The sequence below is a fragment of the Zootoca vivipara genome, chromosome 6 (assembly GCF_965207765.1).
Source record: "Zootoca vivipara chromosome 6, rZooViv2.hap1.1, whole genome shotgun sequence".
Taxonomy (NCBI): Eukaryota; Metazoa; Chordata; class Lepidosauria; order Squamata; family Lacertidae; genus Zootoca; species Zootoca vivipara.
The window spans coordinates 34,563,099-34,587,951 of NC_142589.1; the positions used below are offsets into that span (position 1 = coordinate 34,563,099).

Here is a 24,853-nt window from a genome sequence, read left to right on the forward strand (position 1 = left end):
CTCTATATTGGACAAACAGGCCAAACCCTACGCCAAAGGATAAATGGACATAAATCTGACATCAGGAACCAGAAGACAGAAAAACCAGTAGGAGAACACTTCAATCTCCCAGGACATTCTATACAAGATCTCAAAGTAGCTGTCTTACTACAAAAGAATTTCAGAAATAAACTGGAAAGAGAAGTTGCTGAATTGCAACTTATCACCAAGCTCAAAACCATGGAGGGACCTGGTTTGAACAGAGATATCGGATTCTTATCTCATTATACATGATAAGCGATCTTCAGCCATCTCAACCCTTGCTTTTTCATGCAAAACCATTTGCAGTCGTTTGCGGTCATCAACAGCTATCAGTCAGTCAATCACCCATTTCCACCACCCTTCTGAGTGATCCCCCTCCCCACCCCCACCCCTCCCCACCCCTTCTCTACATAAGTGCCTGGAAACTTCCATTTCACTGTATCTGAAGAAGTGTGCATGCACACGAAAGCTCATACCAAAATAAAAACTTAGTTGGTCTTTAAGGTGCTACTGAAGGAATTTTTTTTATTTTACTCCTTTCTTTAGTTCAACTTGGACATGCGGGGTACGACCTACAAATAACTTAAGCAGAAATATTCGTACTCCTGACCTATTTTGACTTGCTGACGTGGAGAGTTCACACAGGAGCTATTGAAAAAGCCTCGGTGTGACCCATGGGGAGCCTATTGTGACTGTAGCAGCTACCAGTTCCAACAGCTGCTACAGCCACTTTTGGAGAGCCCCATTCCTACTTTCTCTCAGCATCACCCACCCACTAAATTACACAAGACATCCCACTGTGAAAAGGAGCAAGGGTAGGAAGACAGAGAGAAAATACATTTTTGTATTTTGCTTCTACTTTTTATCTGTAAAATTTCCTTTCCTACTCCCCCCCCCCAATAATTTAAATACAACATGCTGTTGATTTCTAACCTCAAATGTGGATCCCTTTCCCCAGCTCCCAGTGCCCGAGGCTGATCCAGCTAAGCATAACCAGGTGCACATCCTATGTTCGGCTCTTTTGGAACGCAGTCTCCTAACACCCCTATTGCTTTCAATGAAATGCATGCTCAGATGTACCTCTGTTTTCTGAAGTCAAAACTATCCTCTCCGAACCATGCATCAGCCTTTAAACTTCAGAGCAGTCTCACTTGCAGTTTAAAGGATCCACTGGGTGAGCTTGGAAAAGGTGTGCTCCCTCCAAGCCCAATTCCCACCATCCCCGTCAGGCTGAAAGGCAGTAAACAAGAGGATGGTTGCTTCCCTTAGGTCTAAATGCCAGCCCTGGGTGGCTGAGAAGTGGTGGGCGAATGCTGAACTTTCCACTGGCAACATCGCAGGGGCAAACTGACATTTTATGGGTGCTATTTGCTGATTTTATTCTTATAACAGGTTGCATACCCCTTGAGATACATATGCATACATACATACATACATACATACATACATACATACATGTTTGTGTGCATATGTGTATGTGTGTACATATGGACTATAGATACATCAATAAATACACACAGGGGCAATGTGTATGCAAAGCCTTCAGCAACTTTTTCTCTTTCTCATATCATCAGGACACACCTGGTGCCCTCTAGATGTTTTGGGCTATACAACTCCATCTCATTGGCCATCGGCTATGCTGATGTTGGGCTCATACAGCTGGGAAGACTGCATTGGATCTCAGTGTGACCAAAGGAAATAGATGGGCAATAGATTCAAGACAGACAAAAGAGAGTGCTTTATGCAATTACTATATGGAACTCACTTCTGCAAGGTGCGGTGAGGGTTGCTAGCTTAGGCGGCTCTAAAGGAGGGTAGCACAGATCAATGACCATGCTATTTTCAGTAACAAAATCAGGATGTCGCAATATCTGACATGGTTTTCTGGGCTTCCTGGAGGCCTCTGAATGGCCCTGGTGGACAGCAGAATGCTGGACTAGGTAGAACTTTGGTCTGATCCAGCAGAACTCTTCTAATATTGGACAAACACTGGGGAGACCTGGGTTCGAAACCCCTTTGCTCTGTTGTGAAGGTCAATGGATGGCTTTGGGCCAGTCACTTTCACTCTCTGCAAGTCATCTATCTTATAGGGTCATTGTGACAATAAAAGCACCCTGAGTTCTTTAGAAGAAAAGCAGTATGAAGACAAATAATTGCACAACCACCATCACGTTCTCCCTGCACTGTACTCCATCACTTATCTCTGGCTGAAGCCTGGAACTAGGCTGAAGTCAGGCCCATCAACTCCCTTACAGCCATTGGCCAGAGTTGGTCGTGTGACCCGCAGTGACCCACTCTCTATAAAAACTTGCTCACTTTTCTGTCCTGTAACCAGTAGACCTGCTCTGGCTGAATATAGACTGCCTTCCCCTGCCTTTAACCTCATCTCACCCTCAACTAACGTAAGGGAAGGAGGAAGCCAGGAACCAAGGAGCACTCAGGAGCAGAGGGCAATCCAGAAGGCAGGAGCAGAGAACAAGGCAAGAAGCAGAAGCAAAGTGCAAGGCCAGGAACACAAGACGCACCAGAAGTCCAACAGACCTTGCCACACAGCCAAAATTTCCACGAGACAGGAAGTTCACCTATAGAACCTCCTGCACCAGGAAGAAAACAGTGGCCAGCCTGGGCTCAGTCGATCTGGGAGGTTGCCTGCTCTTGATGGGGGTTACGCTGCCACTGAAGGAGCAGGTTCATAGTTTGGGGGCACTCCTGGACCCTTCGTTGTTGCTTGAGGCTCAGGTGGCTTCAGTGGCCCGGAGTGCCTTCCATCAGCTTCAGTTGCTGGCCCTGCTACTGAGGGATAGCCTAAGTACTGTTGTCTATGCTCTGGTAACCTCTGGTAACCTCTGATAACCTCAAGGTTAGATTACTGCAATGCGTTATACGTAGAGCTGCCTCTGAAGACGGTTTGGAAACTTCAGCTGGTACAGAATTCAGTAGCCAGGTTGCTCACCAGAGCAAGACGGCTTGAGCATATTACACCAATCTTGCTGCACTGGCTACCAATTAGTTTCCGGGCCCAATTCAAAGTGCTGGTTTTGACCTATAAAGCCTTAAACGGCTCAGGACCACAATACCTCAAGGACCGCCTCTTCCCATATGAACCTACCAGGACCCTGAGATCATCTTCTGAGGCCCTTCTTTGTGTGCCTCCTCCTTGAGAGGTCCAGAGGCTGGCAACATGAGAATGGGCCTTCTCTGCGGTGGCTCCCCATCTGTGGAATGGTCTCTCTAGGGACGTTCGTCTGCCACCTTCACTACACACCTTTAGGCGCCAGGCAAAAATGTTCCTTTTTTACCAGGCCTTTGCCTGACCTATACCCTTTTTAAAATGATGGCTCTTTGGGGGGGGGGTATTGGGTTGTTAATGGACACGGATGGCACTGTGGGTTAAACCACTGAGCCTAGGGCTTGCCAATCAGAAGGTCGGCGGTTCGAATCCCCGCAGCGGGGTGAGCTCCCGTTGCTCGGTCCCATCTCCTGCCAACCTAGCAGTTCGAAAGCACGTCAAAGTGCAAGTAGATAAATAGGTGGGGAGGTAAACAGCATTTCTGTGTGCTGCTCTGGTTCGCCAGAAGCGGCTTTGTCATGCTGGCCACATGACCTGGAAGCTATATGCCGGCTCCCTTGGCCAATAGCACGAGATGAGTGCCACAACCCCAGAGTAGGTCACGACTGGACCCTTTACCTTTACCTATTGGGTTGTTTCTATTTTGATTTCATGTATGTGATCCTTTGTGTGAAACGCCCTGAGACCTTTGTGTATAGGGCAGTACTGTATAGAAATAAAATAAAATAAATAAATAATCTGGAAGATTCTTTACTGAGACTCTACAGTGGCACAACTGGCCACAGGGGCAGTAGTCAGCTGTTCCCAAAACCGGGTCTAAAAATGTGTGACACAGTCCCTAACAATGAAATAAGGAAGGCAAAGGGCGAAGAACCCTTTTCAGCCCAAGGGACGCATTTCCCCTGTAGGCAGTCTTCTGGGAAGTACATGTGAGTGGTTGGTGCGGCCAGAAGCAATAGTGCTCCTTACCTTTTTCTGACAATCTATATTCTAGCCACACGAAAGCCAGAAGACACACTTCTCCATCCAAGCGAACAAGAGGCATTATCAGAGTTCAACAACTCACTCCAGTGAGGCAAAAAGCATGGGGGGTGGGTGGGCGAGGGGGCTATGGAGCAAGGCCAGTGAGAGGTGTGGCCTGGGGAGGGTCCCAAGGGCCTGCTAGAGGGGCCTCGAGGGTTAAATTCAAAATTCAGAGTGGAGAGTTTCCCACCCCTGACTTAGCCTCTTTCTTTGGGACTTCATCAAGGAACAGGAAAATAAAGAGGGTGGCTACCACCGGGTTTGTTTGTTTGTTTGTTTTTTAAAAAATCTATTCATTAAGATTTAATTGTTTAAAATCCTGCAATTAAATCACAGCAAAGACAGCCCAAGAAAATGAGGAGGGGGGGATGTTTGCTTAACTCCAGTTTTTAAAGTAGCAGAGAAAAAGAGACAGAGAGCGCGTGGAGACAAAAAAGAAAAAAGAAAAGAGTGTACGAATGTTTAATCCCAATGGAATAAACTGACTCTTGCTAGACAAGCTGAAAGCTGATTAAAATATTTCTCATCCTTTGGGTATGCAACAGCTTTTGATGATGGAGAGTGTATTAATATTCAGGCGAGCCGCTTGTCAACACTTCAGACAGGTCCCAAGAAAGAATCTGAAATTGACCAGGTTTTCTCACAGTGCCAGAAATCTTTATGAGACACACAGCAGCACCCTAGCACCGGCAGAAGCAAAGATAAGCATTAGGGCTTGCCTTTTAGACCTTTTTCTACACACACACACACATACAGAGAGAGAGAGAGAGAGAGAGAGAGAGAGAGAGAGAGAGAGAGAGAGAGAGATTTATTTTAAAAGGTACCAAAGGATGCTTTTCTTTTCCATTCTGACTTTGCATGTGCAAAGGTTTAAGAGAGACATTTCAGCTGTGTTAAACGGGGAAAGAAGAAAGGCATTTTGATTTCGGCGGACATCAATGATGCTGTTATTGCCTATTCAGTTTAAGCCCAACTGCCCAAGCTGCTTCCAGACACATAGACTCCAAAGTTAATATCGGAGAGAAAAATCTCTTAACAGTAATTGCTGGAAGAAGCTGAGCTGAGATGGCAAGGGCTGGTCCCTCTTTCTGCTTAACTGCTTCCTTGGCTGCATCTTTGGAAGGACGGCAAACAAGATGCCTATTGGCTGGGGCTTCAACGGGGAGGGCAAATGATCAGGATGTGCCAGCTTCTCAGCTTCTATGTGGCCAAAGAGACACAGGAAACACAAAGCACAGCAAAAATGCCTCAAAAAATTATTCTGTGGCCAGATATTTATTACAGCTGTGGTCTTCCCAAAGGCATCAGGCTGGCCACTGTGACAAGAGTGATTCTTACTGAAATTTGTTTTGTTTTTATTAAACTCATTTATTGGAGTTCTCTCCCCACTCCTGTTAAGCTATGGGTTCACTCCACCCCTGCTGCCCATACAACCAAAGCTGAAATTAATTTCTGAATTACAGGATCTTTAAAAAAAAAGTTAGGTAAGTTACAGAGCACTAATGGTAAAAGTTGATTGTATTTTCACATTGCTACTACTAGCATCCAGACTCGAAAATGAAAGTAACGTCAAAGTTAATATTGGAAGAAGAGTCTCCCAGCTGTCCGAATTTTCCAAACTCTAACAAGGCTGCACTGCAAACAGCCTCCTGTGTAGGGTTGTTCTCTTTCACAGTGCAAATATGTCTGTTTATATTTTCACTCTGAGTTTAATCTTATACTACTCTATGTTTGGTAGCGGTGGTGGATAGCTAAGAGGAGGAGGGGGGAGTATATAGACAAACACACTGCATGGATCTCTAGACTTCGGTCAACAATCATAAAGACGCCTAACCTTGGATGAATCCATATAGAAGTTGATGGGGCAGGTGAGGAGCAGAGGGTGGCTGAAAGAGAGTATCTGTAGATCAAGGATTCTTAAACTGTGTGCTGGAACATACTACAAAGGCCAAATATCTATTGAAAAACCAAGCCACCATTTTGGATGCATCAATAGCTACAATGCCCATCACAGATGGAAGGTCCATTAACTTCCCACGCATGAAACGGTTTTAGGGAAAGGACCATAGCTTAGTGATGGAGCATATGCAGAACGTCCTGAGGTGCAATTCCTGGCATCTCCAGGTAGGACTGGGAAAGAGCCAAGTCTGACACACCAGGGAGATGTTGCTGCCAATCAGTAGGCAACACTGAGCTAGTTGGACCAATGGTCTGACTCAATATAAGGCTGCTTCTTATGTTCCTATGACTGTGGTATTATCCCTCGGGTGTGGGGGAAGTGAAGAGCTACAGCTGACAAGCACAGAGAAATCCCAGATGCATCATCCAAGACCTAAGGAAAGTTTCAACCCCTGAGTCCAAAATGAGCGCGCAAAAGTGGCCAACTGAGATGTCATGAGGCTACTTTAACAGAACTTCCTTAAGAGTTGTAAGGATGATAATGCCTGCCCTGGAGCTCACCATGAAGGCATACCCATATGCAATTTCCCCACTGTTAAAAAGAGTGAATTTTGAATTTTGCCTCCAATTTAGTGCTAAAAAAGAAAGAAAAGAACCAAGAACTTTTGGCTTGCATTTTCAGTAGCAACTGGGTAGCAACGTGTGTGTGTGTGTGTGCGCGCGCGCGTGTGCGTGCGTGATAATATTCTATAATTTGTCTTTTTTGCCACCACACCCACCAGTTGCCCAGTGGTGGCAATGCAGTTCTTCCCAGCGACCACTGGCTGGTAATTGCCCTTTCTATTTCTCATCATCCCTTCCCCACTCTGCAATGACACGTTGCTGCCACTGGGACAATGGGGTTTGGAACGTTGCGCTTGCAGAAAAACGTAACACAGCATTGCAGAGTAGCTGGAGGCGACTTTACTAGAGACGCAAGGCGGTGATAGAGACTATACACAGCAGTATTACAATTTCTTTAAAACGCCAAGCACCTCAATACGAGCTGGTTAGCAGATATGGAAGGCTGGTCTGAATAATGCAGGTTTTAGAAGAGTTTTAAAAACGAGCAGCGGTGACTCCTGCCAAAACACCATTGGCAAGGAGTTCCACAGGGCAGGCTTGGTTGCAGGATGAAAGGCCTGGTCCCTGGTAATCGGCCAAAGTAACCCCAAAAGTGACACACACACCCCCCACCAGAGGACCTTGGTGATCAAGAAGCATGTATGTTTCAGGCATTTACTATTCCTTGTGCAGAGATCACACAGTGTTGCAGTTGTTGTTGTTGTTGTTGTTTCAGATGGGGGTGGGTGGGTTTGTGGTGCTGATCAATTCCAGCTCAAGAAACAGGCAGCGCTGCACGCAGATGTAGATCTCTGCACATCCACAGAAGGGTTAAAAAAAAGAAAGCAAGTGCTATCCACTGGTTTGCTCTGATGTTCCTGTAGATATTGTCACTGGATGTATCCTCCGTAGAATTCTATTCAACACCTCTGTCTTTAAGTACAAAGCTGTAGGCTGTAGCAGCTTTAGGAAACATAAGTATCCTTTTTTTTTACTGCACAGTATCTGTGTGTGAAATTCTCTAAAGGGGTTTAAGTATTTACCCTGAACACTATCAGACAGTTTCTAAAAAATTTCCTTATCCTATTGCAAAAAGAAAAAAGGAGGAAGGAAAAAAAACCACTTCAAAGAGAATCATAAACACAGCCCTTTGTGCTTTGAGCACACATTTTGTTTTGGAAGCTTAGCTTTGAATTTGCTCAGAATTGTAAATATATCTATATGAGGGAGATGTGGAAGACAACTATTTTATTAAAAAGTAATAGTCATTCAGCAACTGGAGAGTGCTGAATTTTCTTCCACACTTATGGAGATTGACAACGCCGCAGCCTCAGCCATAAACATATTTATTAGGAAGTAAGCCCTGCTGAAATCAATTGGGCTTGTTCCTTGCCGAAACGTATTTCAAATTGCGCTGCCAGGTAGGAGAGGAGAGAGAAAAAATGTCATGTCCTCAGTTTAACTTTTCAATTAAGGATCTTTTTTTAAAAAATAAAAAAAAGATTACTGCGTCCCTCATATGCAGAGTTTAGCTTTATGTTCAGTCATTTAATTCTATCCCTCCTCAGAATTTGAAATAAGCAAATTATTAAGTTATTCCTGCGAAAAATGTGAACCTATAAGGAACTTCAACATTATAGATTAGATTTACCATATAATTCTAATTACATCCATTTGACAATAAGTGACACAGCAGCCACCCATACTAACTTTATGTACGTGTGGTGTTGGCGTGCCAGGTCACTTTCTAACAGCACAATCCTAACCATATCTACTCAGAAGTAAGTCCTATTGAATTAATAGGCTTACTCCCAGCTAAGTGGGGTTAGGATTGCAGCCTAAACTGCTAGACAGGTGGAAACTGGCTACACCTTGTCCTCTCCAGCACGGCAATTGGAAGTTACAATAAGAACTAAATTATAAAAAGCTGCAAATGTTATTGTTGTTGTTATTGTTGATGTGGCTGTCAACAATTACATGTTACTTAAGTGGCCTAAAGCTCTGCATACATGACTATTCAAAAAAAAAAACTGAGTAAATGAACTTTGCTTAATTAGTACGAATTTCTTTCACTAAAAGCTATTCATCAACAAGTATCAGGGAAAAGTTCACATTTCTAGTAAATTATTGCCCTACTGCTGTGGTTATTTTATAAAACAGAATTGGCTTTTGCAAAATAATAATAAAATTGATTGTTTTTGTTGTTGTTGTTGTTGTTGTTGTTGTTGTTATTATTATTATTATTATTATTATTATTTTCATCGTGCTTTTTCAAAATTTGGAGATGTGTGCACTGGAGCTCTAAGCTGCTTCTAGGCTTGAAAAGCTTTAACAAAGACTGGTTTATTTTGACAAAAGTGCCTCCTAATCATACAAAAGCTCTGGTGTTTCTTAAATGGTAGCAATGACCACACAAAAAGAAAAATCTTGCATCCAAAATAATTGGACTAAAGGTGAAGAACCTCACTTATAACTGGGCAGCTGTCCTTAGCAGTAAAGAGTGTGATGTTCACTTCTTACCATGGACACTCATATTTATCGGTTCTTCCAAACACCAAGCTGGGAGGAATGGTGCCTTTCAACACCCCTCCAAGGGCTCCTTAGACTGACTCTTGGTGTTGGTATGCAAACGGGAAAGTCAAAAACGCAGTTTTAAATGCTCTTGCTAGTATCAGGTTTTTTAATCACTTGAGAGCTTATACAAGGAGGTGGTTTTACGGTGACATGTCAGCCTTCCTTAGTCTTTGGTGCAACTAAACCATATCAAATTTGTTGCTCGTTAGCCAAGCAAACTATTTGCATACACAGACAATAAAAACAAAGTAGCTACATGTGTGTGGGGGGGGGGGGGGAAAACGGAACCCACATTAAACCAAGAGGGCCAGTTCAGTTTGCTGGGAGACAAAATTCCATGGGTTTCATTGATGGTGGTCAAATTTCTATCGGTGGCAGCAAGAATAAGGAGGCAATTAACCTCTTTATGGAGTTAGAAGGATTATTTCCAAGGGCTTACCTGAGGTTATTTGCTATTTTGCATATAACCAAGCTGCTGTTATACATTTTGGCACTGAAGGTTTTGGTTTAAGTAATGATGGTGATGAATTTATTTAGTCGCCTTGTGCCAAAGCCCCTGGGATGTACAATAAAAATAACCAGAACAGTATAGTACTTGCTTTGGTAGCACATATACTAAAAACTTCCAGTATGCACAACAACAAACGTGCAAACCAACCACCACGACCAGACGTAACTATAAAGCTACAGAGTCCATATCCCTGCAGACACAAAAGCAATCATTTTTCTTTTTTTCCCCCATAAAGATTTAGCATTTGCTCCCCACCCCCAATATTTTAACCGCTTCTCTCTTTCTACTTTAGCATCTCTTTAGTCACTATTAACAGAGGTCTGGCTCAGGGATGAGTTCCCAAGAGAAACAGACTTCCCCGAACACCCACACTCCTCTCCCTAGAAATCACACTTTCTCACTTTTGGCTTAATTTTTTTATTCGTATAAAACACCCGAAGCTCGGGCCATGCCTCCTCACAGCCTCTTCCCCCACAGATCATTCTGATGGGCCACCAAATACTCCCATGCGCTCTTAAATGCTTGTACCGCAAAAAGCAAAAGAGGATCCTCAAATGTGCTTATACTACCCGACCCTGAAGGATGAATTGCCAGATGCCCCCTACTGCTGCCCACAGGACAGAGCCAACTCCACCATTCTTGATGTGCCCAGAAATCACCCTTTGCAGACCGACCTCCCCTCCTCTCCCTTCTTCAGCAGACCTAGGCTGTATACCCAAAATACATTTAAAGCCAATGGCTTACCCCCAAAGAATCCTGGGAAGCCAGAGCTAAAATACCCAGCACCCTTAACCAGAGTTCCCAGGATTCTTTGGGGGAAAGTGGTGTGTTTTAAGTGTACAGTGGTACCTCGGTTTACAAACGCAATTGGTTCCGGAAGTCTGTACTTAACCTGAAGCATACTTAACCTGAAGCGAACTTTCATTTTGAAAGTAATGGAAAGTGGATTAATCCATTCCAGACGGTCCGTGGAGTACTTAAACTGAAGTGTACTTAACCTGAAGCGAACTTTCCCATTGAAAGTAATGGAAAGTGGATTAATCTGTTCCAGACGGGTCCGCGGAGTACTCAACCTGAAGCGTACTTAACCTGAGGTATGAGTGTAATTGGTTCCGGAAGTCCGTACTTAACCTGAAGCGAACTTAACCTGAAGCGAACTTTCCGATTGAAAGTAATGGAAAGTGGATTAATCCGTTCCAGACGGTCTGCGGAGTACTTAAACTGAAGCGTACTTAACCTGAAGTGAACTTTCCCATTGAAAGTAATGGAACGTGGATTAATCTGTTCCAGACGGGTCCGCGGAGTACTCAACCTGAAGCGTACTTAACCTGAGGTATGAGTGTAATTGGTTCCGGAAGTCTGTTCATAAACTGAAGCGTTCATAAACTGAAGCGAACTTTCCCATTGAAAGTAATGGAAAGTGGATTGATCCGTTCCAAATGGGTCCACGGAGTACTTAAACTGAAAATACTCAAACCGAGGAGTTCCGGTTTCCGCCTGCAGGAATGGCGGACCTGTTTTCCATCTCTCTGACCTTCGTAAGGAATTTGGCGGTTGCTAGGGGAGTAAATGGCAACCCCCTACCCTCTCCGGGGGTTACGGAGAGGGGCCGCTGGCCCGCGATGCCCCCAGACCCACTCCGACTGTTTTTGGAGTGGGGGGAGCTTGGGCTGAGCACTTACGAGGGCCAGGACTCCCGGACGCTAATCTGCATGGCGGGGATTTCCATGGTTAAAGAAGATAATTAGGCTTAAATCTATGGACATACTTCAGAAGGAGGGGAAGAAGCGCTGTTTACTGCTGAGAAATTTATGCTGCTGAGGGAGAGGAGTCAAAGATTGTACAGCATCTGGAAGAAGGATTGATGGGGACGGAGCGATAAGGGAAGTGAGTTTTTATTTTATTTTTCTTCATATTGTTGCCTCGTACCTTCCCGGACGCGATGTCCTGGCTTGTTTGGAGTGAAAGAGAAGCAAAAGACTGTGTGAGTTGAACTTTATAACTGTTGTTACTGAGCATATTTTTTAAAGATGTGGAGTTGCCGATGAGAAAAGCCCCCCCCCCTAGTCGGACGGAAGGAGTTCTGGACGCGTTCGGAGGATTTATGAGCTGTGACACACTTTAAATTGGAGCAGCGACCTGAAGCTAAGTTCAGCTATAGGGCAAGGAGATCCATTAATTTACCAAGAGTTTATGGTTTGATGTTTGGGTCTCCTGCCTGGAAAAGCTGTAAATTCTATAATGATCGTAAATCTTCATGGCTATGAGAGGAAACGAAAGTGATTTGAGTTTTTTAAGATGGCGCTGCTTCGTGCTGCTTCGACGCAACAGGGAGCTCCATTAAGAAGATTTATGGGGAGGCTGGACTGATTAACTCACACAGGAGAAAGAACATCTGTGAAACTTTGTTTGATATTCATCTCAGCAGCTGGGAAACAATCGGATGAAAGTGGAAAACATCTATGTGACTGTAAGGGGAAGATCTGGATTATTATGAACTTGGAGGACGATTTGAACTTTAGAAAAAAGACGGCAGTGGACAGTTGCGAGGAATTCCCAATTTCTTGAAGCATGGGAACCCAAATAAAAAATTCTTTAGATGATTTGGCATAACATTCGGTTTGATTGATATATATATGTGTATAATTTGAAATATTGAATGTGATATAATTGGTTTTAATTGGAAAATTAATAAAAATATTTTTTTTTTAAAAAAAAATACTCAAACCGAGGTGTACTTAAACCGAGGTATGACTGTATTGTGTATATGGGTATATATGAAACAAGGGTTCAGCCTTGGTACTGGTCAATGCCATCTTATTTCCCTTCTGTCTTCCCTTGACGGAGGGCAAAGAGGCTGGCTCTTCTCCAGCACAATGCATTATTTAATCCTACCCAGCCATAGTAACCAGCAAAGTCAAGCCGGCACCACATGTTGCTCTCTCATAACCAGAGGCACATTCAACCCTTCCCACTCGCTGTTTCCTTCTCTCTTAAACTTCTTTACTCGCACCTCCTGCAACCCCTTCAAAAGAGAATATACTTCGATGTTTTTTTAAAATAAAATAAACAGAAATGAGTTGAACACTGCTGTAGTGAAAGTGACAAGGCTTTCCCACACATTTGTCAATTTCACTGGTGAGCGGAAAGGAAGGAAATAGCAACAAGTGAGCATGTAAAATGTGGGATGATGCACAACAACCAACCATTCCTCCATGCAGGGCTGGCTCTAGGGGAAGGCTGGGTGGCGCGGGGCACCAGGGCGCCGGGCTGCCAGGGGGGCACGATGCGGCAGCCGCGCGGCACACTGCGCCCGCCAACAGCCGTGGCAAGAAACGGGGCAGGGGTGGCAGAGCGATCTCCGCACCACGGCGCCCGACATGCTTAAGACTGCCCTGCCTCCATGCGAGGTGGGACAAGAGCACTATATCAGGTCACTCCAGGAAGCTTTGTGGTAATATCACAATGGAAACTATAAAGCTGCAACCTATTGACCAAAACAGAGGAACTGTTTCAGGTGGGGATTAATGCCTGCTTTTTCCAAAGAGTTCAGAAGGTCTGGGTGCTGAAACACTATGAGATCAATTTTAGTTTATCGTTAATTTTAACTATTTTTGAATGTTTTAAATTGTTGGGTTTAACTAGATTTTTAAATTTGATTGTTTTATTCTTTTTGTGAACCAAACCAAACTGGGGGGGGGGTGTTATTGTTGTTTACAGCCAAGCAGTATATATATTTCATGAAACAAACTATTAACTGTATTTACTTATTTATTACATTTATCTCTCACCCTTCCTCCCAAATGAGCCTAGGGAGGTACATGTCTCAACATAGCATGAAGCCAAGCTGCTTTATTATTAGAGGAAGCCACATTGCTGTAATAATAGTTGAATAGGGGGCTAAGTTTGCATTTTCCTCTACACTCAGCACAGTATTAAATAGGAAGCAAAACATTTATGTCCTGGGAGATTATTGTTTAGCCAAACCTTTGTGTATCTTTCTAAACATCAGGAGCACAGCCCGCGTACCAAATTTCTCCAGAAATGGTTGGGATTAATTGGAGCTTAGCCCTACCTAGCATAATGAAAAATTGTTGAGATTTTGATACTGCAAGAAAACAGATCCGTTTTAATAATAATTCTTTACGCAGTGGAGTGAATGAAGGTCATCAAGGCCAACTGCATTCTAAATACACAACTCTATTGTTAAACGGACTGTCAAATGAAGGAGGGGAAGCTTCATACAATGCGACATGATTTGCATTTTAAAAAACACATATGAAATGGAATGTTAAAAAAAAAAGAATCTGCAGAAATGTGTCATTCGACGGCAAATTCTTTTTAAAAATAAAAATAAAAATCAAGTTTACTCCGCAAACAAACTACATTATTTCTGCATCATTTTATCTTGCATTAGGGAAGAAGGAAACGGTTGAGATTCTTCTTGGATTGCTTTTCTCTTCTCTAATTCCCCCCCCCCCCCTTTACATCTTTCCTCGTTCCCTCATCTTCAACGCAAACGTTAAAACATTTTTATAGGTAAAATAAATGTCAGTTTTGCGGGGTTTTGCATGAGACCAGACCCTGGGAGACAAATTGTCTGTGTGCTGAATCTCAGAACAGCTTCGGCAAGAGCTCCCTGGCATCACATGAGATTTCAGCCTTTCAGAACAGACTCTACCCAGAAAGCAAAGCTTCTACAAGCCCTTTCAAATGGTAACTCTGCCTTTGAATTCGCAGAGAACTTTATCTTGATGTTGAGCATGATAACGTGCTAATCTTGGGCAACTAAAATTAAATATATAGATATACACACAAATACGTGAATTGCTTTCATATAGTTAAACGGGTGGGTTGGGGGAAAACAGAAAAGAAATAGAGGACACACAAACTTTAAACTGGTTTGCCTTTCAATGTTCATAAATTCATGCAGTAATAAGCAGGGGGAAGGGATGGAGAGAGAAGAGAAGGTGGGAGAGAATGTGGTTTTATCAGAATGTCATTCAAATGAAAGGTTTAACATTTACATCACAAGAGTGAGCTGTGAGGGGAAACTATCCTTAGGGGAAGAAATGCCAAGAACAAACATTAGAAGATACACACACACACACTAATACACACAGAGACAGTAATGTCACACACACACACACACACACACACACACACACACACACACACAAAGACATCCATGAGCTATAGACCCAGCGATGTAAACTTTTTGTAGTATGCTTCTGTTAGAATACTCAGGAAATTAGTGTTACCATGAATGAAATAACATTCCGAGATTTATTTATTTTTCAAAAAATCTACAAAAGAAGCAATTCTCAAGAGTATCTCCCATTAGAAAAGATCAAAGGCATAAATATGAAAATGAACGACAAAAGTTGTTCACCTCAGACAAGACAGACAAGAGAAGGAATTAATTCTGCCTTAATGGTTTTGTTTTTCCTGTTAGTTACAGATTTCGGAGAAAAGCAGAAATGGTTTGTATATATTGGGGGGGGGATGCTAAAATATGCATTCCCCCCCAAAAAAAACCCCAAAAAAGCTTGTTTTGTCTTTATAATTTAAACAAATACATTATCTTTATGTGAAACATCTAGAATTTTTGTTTTTGTTTTTTTTAAATTAGCTTAATTTTACAGAAACCAGATCTGTCGCAACACACTGCACTTTTTTCAAATGCTAAATTGCTGTTGAATTTGTTAGCCCACAATTGATTTCCTGTATTATGGAATCTTAGAGATTATGGTTAACTTGAAGAAACAGGGGTAAATTTTGATACTTATACCGACATGTAGCTGCATTATTATTATTATTATTTCCCCAAACGGACTTGTTGGAAGCCTACCTGAACACTAGCTCAACAGTGCCCCCTGCTGCCCAACAGCTAGTGTTTTTAAGAGTTTGGGACATGAGATAGGTATGAAAGGAATATGACCGACTTGGGGAGGGGTGAGTTGAAAGAGAGTAAATCTGAATCCCAACCATAATAAGCACCCAAATTTACTTAGAGACCCAACAAAAACAACAGACATTACCTATTAACATTCTCTTCTGTCTCCCTCAATAGCTCAAATTAATTGTGATTAATGTGTTAGGAGTCATAAACATTAAAGCCATTCTTTTTAAGATTTAAATTAGAAGCAGCTTCTGTCTTGGCCTCCAAAAAAGCCTTGCAAGCTTGCTGATAAATATCGTCCCAAGTCCCGTTGAAAGGAGATACACTTGACAGCGCCGTGTTTCTAATTAGAGACACATGGAGACGTCACACCAATTGCAGACAACTCAGCCCTTGAGAATTCTCCGGGTTTGCAGGGTTTTTCCATGTCCTCAACACGCAGCGGAGATAAAGTAGCAACGGAACCATCTTGATTTCTGACCTGCTAAGCGACGCAGCTAACTAGGGGGAGAAGGCTATGACTGTAGCACCAACAAAGACAAAACAGAAACAAAAATCCCAAGGGTAACCAAGAGTGAAAAGGGAAACCGCTTAGATCAGAGTTTTTCAAGCTCCAAACAGCTGCAGGACTACCCACACCCTAATTTCAAATTTGGCAGACGTTCTTATTACACTCAAAAACTGAATTGAATGCAACAGTAAACTATTGATTAACATTATGAGGATGAGGCACACACACACACACACACACCGGCTTGTGCACCCCCCACTCCTTCTCCTCCAGCGTGGTCATAAGGAGGAGAACAGAAGCTTTGGATCTGATCTGATATGTGGACTAAAGAACAAGGGGAGCTTGGAGAGCAGGGAGCCTGTGCTCTTCAAATGTGCTAAAATACGGTTTAACTTGACATTTCAACCAGCTCAAAGAGTACCAGTCACTGTGCAAATGAGTAAGAGTAAGAATTACTGACCCTCCGGGTGTGCCATCTGATGACGGGAAGAGGCAAAGCCCTGAAGACTAAATCACGCACAGAAGGCAGATCCCTCTGTGACCTCACTGCATCAGCCCTGATTCAATCCCACATACAGATGTGGCAGAATGACCTAGCCACAGCAAAGGCCCTTTGAATAGGGACATGTTTTCCTACCGTGAGTTGGTACGATGGACACCTGAGGGTGGCATGGTTAGCCAGGTGGCACGTTGGGTTTCAGATAGCACCAAGCACGGTATGGAGCTCAAGCGGGGCCTAGCACTCTGTCAACAAGAACCCCATATGAACTGATCCAGACTCTGCGATCATCATCTGAAGCCCTACTCCACGTGAGGTCCAAAGGGTGGTAACATGAGAACGGGCCTTTTCAATGGTGGCTCCCTATTTGTGGAATGCTTTGTGGTAACATGAGAACGGGCCTTTTCAACGGTGGCTCCCCATTTGTGGAATGCTTTACCCAGGGAGGCTTGCCTGGCACCATCATTACATATCTTTAGGTGCCAGACAAAAACATTCCTGTTTTTGCTAGGCTTTTGGCTTTTAAAGATCTGGGGTGGGTGGGAAGTTTTAATCCCCCTGTTAAAAATATGGATGAGTTTTAGATTTTTCTATGCTTTGTTTTATTACGGGTTTAATGCATATTCTTTATTTAACCAGTCCTCCGCCAGAAGAACCCATAAGGCGATGTGGGGTCACATATCAGCACCATGGATAGCTCTGAGTGCACAACTTTCTCCGGCAAAAGCTGGGGCCTGACTGGACCCTTGGATGTCCCTCTGTCCACCTTTCCACTCCTAAGTCCCTGACCGAGATTTCAAGGGGCAGCCACCCTTGTCTTGAAGGCAAGAGTTTTTCCTCCGGCTCTCTGGGGCTTCTCACCTGGTACCCTCCCTGCACCACTGGGTAGGTGGTGTCGATTGGGTGGGTTTAACCTCCCGGCAGGAAGAAAGGGCCAAGCAAGAGACATGGAAGGCAGCCTCCACTGTGTGCAGGGTGGCACTGGGCTCAAAACACGCCCTTCATTATTCAGACCGTCATGTTTTATGTTGCATGGGAGGAGGTCACAGCACAGTTTGAGAATGACTAAGATTTCCTAAGACATGGATGTATTAAGCACCAACCATTAACAAAAATAGTTTAATGATTGTCTTAAAACTAAAAGAGGGGAAAGAAGAAGAAGAATGAAGAGGAGGAGGGGGAGGGGGAGTTTAAGGGGGAGGAGACACAGAAATAGTACTATCAATATGCATTTACAAAGTGCAAGGTTTCTGCCCCGATAGTCTTGCAATCTATAATCTAGCACAGGGGAAACAATGGAAAGGAGGTAAGAGGAGCAAGGCTGGTATCTTTTTTGTTTGTTTGTTTTTGTTTTTGTTTGTTTTTGAATATTTTATAACTTGAATATAAGAACAACATATAATCAAATACAAGCAATCAAATACTGTACAGTTTTCCCCTAACACCCACCCACCCACCCACCCAGGCTGGTATCTTAACTGATCAATCCTATGCACCTAGTCCACCAGCATTAGCTCCACGGTATCCAAACCATATCCAACTCAGGAGGTGAAGCAGGGGGGAAAGCAGAAAAAGTGTGGTAGGTAAAACTATCTATATTTTCCCCTGTTCCCTCCCATTAGACTCAATGAGAGGGAATTACTTAAGCCTGGCATAGGTTTCCAATGTGGCTGTGGTTTAGGAATTAGCATTGATCTGCTCTACCCCTGTGCCACCCTGCTACACTCATAGGAAAAGAATGTGCATTATTTCAGGGCCAGGTATTTTGGGTTAGTTACAACAGGGAATGGAGAACTGGGGGGGAGGGGGAGGGAGGGGGACCCAGGTGGCGCTGTGGGTTAAACCACAAAGCTTGCTGATGAGAAGGTCAGTGGTTCGAATCCCTGTGACGGGGTGAGCTCCCGTTGCTCGGTCCCAGCTCCTGCCAACCTAGCAGTTCGAAAGCACGTCAAAATGCAAGTAGATAAATAGGAACCGCTACAGTGGGAAGGTAAACGGCACTTCCGTGTGCTGCTATGGTTCGCCAGAAGTGGCTTTGTCATGCTGGCCACATGACCTGGAAGCTATACGCCGGCTCCCTCGGCCAATAATGTGAGATGAGCACCCAACCCCAGAGTGGGTCACGACTGGACCTAAGGGTCAGGGGTCCCTTTACCTTTACAACAGGGAATGGAGAACTGGGGGGAGGGGGAGGGAGGGAGAAAGGCTTCTGGGGAGGAAAGTTGGGTTAAGAAGACGAGGAAGAGGAGTGGAAAAGAGAACCCATACCTTGTTAAGTAGCTGCAACTCTTTCACCTGTGGACTGGCAACAAAAGGGCAAAACAGCATCCTCGAGGTGCAGGATTAGTCCAGGGCCAACTAGTTTCCCTTTCAAAACAAGCTTAATCAACTGAGGCCTAATTGTCTCAAAATGGAGCTGAGAGCTTTAAGGTGCCATCAACTCACCAACCCACAGCAACTGGGTAAATTGGGTGCAGAGTATGGTTAGGAGGCATGATGCCAAAAAATGGTACATACCATGAGCTCCAGCTTCCTCCAAAATTCTTCCAGCGCAGCCATTGGTTTGTCCCACCAGTCAGTGCACTTCCTATAACGTTTACCCTGGAACCAAAATTGTCGGATCCACTCAAACTCAACCTGCAACAAAGACAACATGGATTTTTTTCCCCCTTAAAGGAACGTTGAAAATTTTCCCAAGTGGATCTTTTATGCCTATGCAGAAAAATAGAGGAGAATCAACTGTATAGGAGTAAACAAATGTTTACAAAAAGGCTAGCTTAGGTTCAGCAGAGCAAGACATGCCTCTCTTTGCCTGCCACTTCCAGCTCTCACACACAATTCTGGCAACTGTTCATTTACCTTCTATTATTATTATTATCCTTCTGGACTTAGTCTGTTTGGATTTCAGAGACTGGAATACTGAAAAACTTGGATGCAGGCTTGCAGGTTTCCCACAGGCATCTGGAGGGACTAGGTTGCTGGACTAGATGGGCCACAGGCATGATTCAGCAGGCTTTTCTTATGTATAGCATGACTTTATGTTCTTGGAGCCAATCTGTACAACCACGACCTATGTGACATATCTATAGCTGCACTTTACTATGGCAGACTGCATGGAGGAAATCTCAGGGGTGGGTGGGTGTATATAACACACACACACACACACACAAACACACACACACTAGAACAAGTAATATGCCAAGAAATAGGTTCCAGTGAGCTTTCTTTGTAGAAATTATTTAATATGGATTAATATTCACGTGAGATCACCCACCTGTAATCTGAAATAGTACAGCCCATTGACAGTTTTATCCTATCTTATAGCTTGCATCGTAAGAACCTCAAAATGTTGCTATGGTAGATCAGACCGAAAAGGTAATCTATGTGCAGGGGTTCAACCCAGCAACAGGTTCACCAGACAAGTGTGCTGATCATGTAGTTCGGCTCATCATCTCCTAGCCTGCTTTCATGCAGTCAGTGACGTGCTGCAAAATTGACTAAATCTAAACCGTGTGCCCTTTAATGGAGTCTCCCCACCCTTCCAGTGGACTCCACCAACATTTGATGGTGCCTTTCAAAATGACATGAAGGAAAGACACAAAACCTTTCAGCATCTTGTGTTGCCACTACTGTAGTTAAGGAGCAACAATGCAACTTCGGAGAGCTCGTTGCTTAATCTTCAAGCATAGTTCTTTTTTTCCCTTTTTCTTTTGTGATACCCGGATCCCACTCTCTTTTCTTCCCTCTTTCTTCCTCTCTCTCTCTTTTTAATAATTCAGTTCTGGTCAATTGGAACTGTGTATTTATCTTTGTTATGGTAGTTTGTGTTTTATACACAGGCTTGAATCCCCTTTCAATCTTCACCTGAGACCACAAAGAATTTTGTTCTGTTTACCCTGACTGAAGCTATGATGGGCCAAACAAAGAGAAACCTGTGGATGGAGCAACATTGAACCCCCTCCCCACCAAAGTCCAATGATTAAGTTCTCACCTGATAATATTCTCTTCTTTGCTGCTGCTTTCCCCCCCCCACTCCAAATCCTTCACTGCTTCCTCCTCCCCCAGGCAAAACAGATCAGATACAAAAGTCTGAAAGTGATTTTAGTTGACAGTCGCTAAACGCCCGTTTGATGTGTGTAACTGCTTTCAATAGAAGCTGTTTAAACAAAAAAGGCTATAGATAAAATAAAATAAAAATTAAAGACAACCCTGTTGGTAAAACATATTGGCAGGATTAGTGGACACCGGTTAACAGAGGTACACCTTAGATGTTTTGAAAGAAAGGTTACACAAATAGTTTAACTTCTCTTAGTATACAGGCTTAATAACACATGTCCTTCCCTAACAGGAGTTCAGCTAAAGTTGAGTCATCCTTCCCGCACAAGCCATATATATGGGTCTATAGTGGGACTATAAAGATGGGCCACAGGCATGATTCTCCTGTGATTCAGATAGATAGAAAGATAGATGAAAGACAGATAGCCAGACAGACAGACAGATCTGCAGTACCATTCTAGTAATTGGGCAAAGGACTCTATCAGCTGATCCCACCAGGGCCTATTAAGTTCTAGCTGCAAAGCTCTGAGCAACTTGTATTGCTAGAGAAGGTCTTGCCTGGCTAAGCTCATCTTCCTTGCCCCTGTACTGTTGTTACAATTTGGAATGTCACCTCCTGACTGACTGTCCATGGCAGACCCATAAATGGGTGAATTGCCACAGCAGGAGTTGAAATGCAGGGCTTCCAATGTAGGCTGGAAGGGGGAAGAGGGAGAGAAGAGGACGGAACCACAGCAAAGTGAAGGCAGCTTGCAGGCCTTCCCTGCCAATGCTTGATGTAGAATATTCACATATTTGCACCCGGATTCTGAACAAAGCTAAGTTTCTTTTTTTAAAAAAAGTTTGTTTGTGGCAGTGTTGTCCTTTCAATGGGAAATCATTCATACCAAAGCCAAATCAGTCCACGGCAGTAAGCTGAATGGCACCACCCCAGAGTGCATTGTAAAAGCAGAACAACATAATGCTGCACACTTTTTTGTCTTGATCTCCCTCTGTTTGCAGCACTGATTTACCCCCAGCATCACATCCAACTCTTCTCCGCTCGCCCTTTAAGCTATTATTAAAGGCACACTTTGAGAGTTACAGTCGATAAGGCACAGGGAAAAGGCCAGCGGACGCTGGCTGACATTTGGTGAGGCGGATGGGGGGTCCTCCGTTAATTATTTAAAGGCACTTGGCTTATGAAATGCCACCTAGGCAGGTGATCTATATTTCCTCTCTTCAACGCCAGCTGGCCACCGACTGCGCTGCCATTTCAGTGTAATGTGCGAAACACACACGTTAACCTTACCTTCGCTGTGTACATCGACACTCTTCTAAGCGGTGACCTAACAGTCTGCCAACACAACACCTTTGAGGTGGGCGTTAAGCTCAGGTAAGCCATAGGGACATAGGAAGCTGCCTTATACTGACTCAGACCATTGAGTCCATCTAGCTCAGTATGCTTTACACTGACTGGCAGTGACTCTCCAGTGTTTTCCAAGACAGGGCTTTCTCCCAGCCCTTACTGGAGATGCCGGGGATAGATCCAACAACCTTCTGTATGCAAAGCAATATGCTGTGCCACTGAGCCACGGACCTCGCCCTAACAAAAACCCTTCACCTAGAAGCAATGCAAACTCGCTTTGTAGTAAGGAATGTCCAATGCACTCTATAGCACTGATACTTAGTGCTGTTGAGAGGGAGAGGGAGAGGGAGAGGGAGAGGGAGAGGGAGAGGGAGAGGGAGAGATGACCATCACCATGATCCTAGAAACTGAGTTCTACTCCCTAGCCAGCAAGCTCAGCTACCCTGAATCCAGCATTTTGGAATCACATTGTTCCAAACCCTAAAGGGCACAGGGTTGTATCCAATGTTAGCTCTACTCAGCGTAGAACCACCAAAATGAATCGGCACGACTAACGTAGGTCCATGGATTCCAATGGGCAGAACTTAACTGGACACAACCTGTATTTTGCAGAATGCTGACACCCATTGAGCAGCCCTGGCTGGGCTGGCCTGGGCTCATGGGAGCTGGCACTCCAGAGGCCGCCATGTTGGCTACCAACTTCATGGGCAATATTGTGGGAGGTAAATGGAGGGAAGGAGCTGCACGCAGAAAAGATATAATTGTAATTAACAATAGTGAGATAGGAGTTCCGCTTGGATACTTGCTTTACCATGGTGCTTTTGCATTCCTGCAGACCTGCGCAACTGCTTGCAAACTTATTTTATCTTCCCTGTTTAATGCTATTTACTCATGAGTGATACCCCCCCCCCAATCTCTGTACACCATTCTAGACACATCCCAGGAGCTGAATAAATCTCTAGCGCTGGCCAGATCAACAGCTCAGCATTCATTCAGCAGTGCCAGATCATATATTTCAGGGTAAATTACTAGTGACCAAACAATCACCTGATTGCTTGAAGGGGTAATTTGAGTCGTTCTGTAACAACTGTGTGTGCTGTTGCCTTTCTTATTATTGTAAAGATGGCTGTACCTCAGCAGAGTTGCCCCAAGTACTCCAATAAGCTTACCACACTCTTTGCCGACCTACGTAACACTAGCCAAGTGTTTCAGGCACAGTCTGCTAATTTTAAAACAGGAGAGCGAGACACATTTGTTAATCTGTGATGTTTTTATGATGCTCTCAATCTAGCGGTTCTGTGCCCTGTGCAGTCCAGTCAAGCTCCAATTAGAGTGCATTATTGGGTTCAAGTCAAAGGCCTGACAAGTATCAGGATCACAAGTGGAGCCAGATGAAATCCACAGATGGACGGGGACAATCTTTCAGGCTGTCAAGGGAAAAGATATGGAGTGGGGTCATTGCCATTCTGGACACAGCAATATAAAACTGAGAAGGGTAGGAATATTTTTTTTTTTAATCGGTCCAATTTCTACTGCTTAGAGGGCTCGTGGTTCAGAGAACCTTCCCCCCTTCACACACGGACTGCCACTGCCTTGCAACCTGGCAGCAATAACCCAGAATCTTGCGCAGAAAAGTATTTATGCGGCAAGCCCACCGTGGAAGAGTACCCGCTGCAGTTTATGGACATTTTCCACCATCTCCACATAGATCAGGACTAGGGAACCTATAGCTCCCCATATATTGTAGGAATCAAAGTCCTATTTTGAGCCAGCAAGGCCAACAGCCAGGGATGATTGGAATTGCACTCCAAGGTCTGATGAAGGGGAACAAGTTCCTCACTCCGGACATAGATCAAACTTAGGGGAAACCTGTTCTGCTTTGAACCAGAAAGTACAAATTTGACAGCGCTGATTGGCTGCCCTTTGTGGCAACCACAAAGCTGATTTGCCTCTTCTATGGAGCCCAGCTGTCTATTGCACTTCTTGGCTAATCGTTGCATCAGCCACTAAGCCCTCTCCCCTCCTTCTCAGAGCAGTTTTTGCCCATAAAGCCGCCACCCCCTCCAAGAGTGTCTGGCCATAAGAGCATAAGAAGAGCCTGCTGGATCAGGTAATGGTCCATTTAGTCCAGCATCCTGCTTTCCCAGTGACCAACCATATGCCTGTTGGAAGCCATCAAGCAATACTCCTATTGCAATTTCCTTTGTTCTCACCAGCAAAAAAAATCCTGCACTGAAGAAAGTTCTGGGGGACTGCTGAGCTATCTCTAGGACTTCGTATGTAAAGCTGAGATTTTCTTCCAACATATGCCTCACAGATTAAGAACATACCAGTTGTATTAGGCCATGAACCTACCAGGCATTACTCTATAATTAGTATACAAAAGGCATGTGGTCCTTTTTCTCTTTTCTTTTTCTTTCTTTCCCTCCTCCTCCTCTTTTTTTGTTAAGGGAGAATCAAAGACCTGCATTAGCACCGCAGATGTCTAGGCTTCCCGTTTACAGTGGGATTCGACAAAGAAATGTGTCTCTGCAGCAATGTAAACCACAGATAAGTTGCCCACATGTGTGGCAGAGAGGAGAGACTTGTCGGAAGGAAGAGAGGGAGGGGGAGAAACCTGCTGTTGTGTGGAATTAGCCCACTTTCTGACTGAAAAGCTAATCCTGGGGAAAGGGGCTGGGAGGGTGGGATCAAAAGCTCATGAGCGGGCAATTCCAAACTCTCTTGCTTTATCATGGCATGTAGAAATCAAGATCTATTGTTGGGGTGAGTACAGGGTAAAGGAGTTCAGAGCGTAGGGAAGTACTACTTCCTGCCAGCCGGTGTCTGAGAGAAC

General features: G+C 44.0%; 1 protein-coding gene across 13 annotated transcripts in view; it reads right to left on the reverse strand.

The window, feature by feature from the left end:
- The window catches only part of FTO (FTO alpha-ketoglutarate dependent dioxygenase), a 528,974-nt gene that overhangs the window by 436,720 nt on the left and 67,401 nt on the right, over positions 1-24,853 (reverse strand). For 7 of the 13 annotated variants that reach the window (XM_088671937.1, XM_088671932.1, XM_088671933.1 and 4 more), the window contains one exon: positions 19,131-19,250. The exons of 5 other annotated variants lie outside the window; for them this stretch is intronic. In XM_088671937.1, the coding sequence (XP_088528063.1) occupies positions 19,131-19,250 (120 nt within the window). Of the gene's footprint in view, positions 1-14,906; positions 16,125-19,130; positions 19,251-24,853 lie in introns of those variants that run through there. One more of the 13 variants, XM_088671941.1, reaches the window with a different exon arrangement.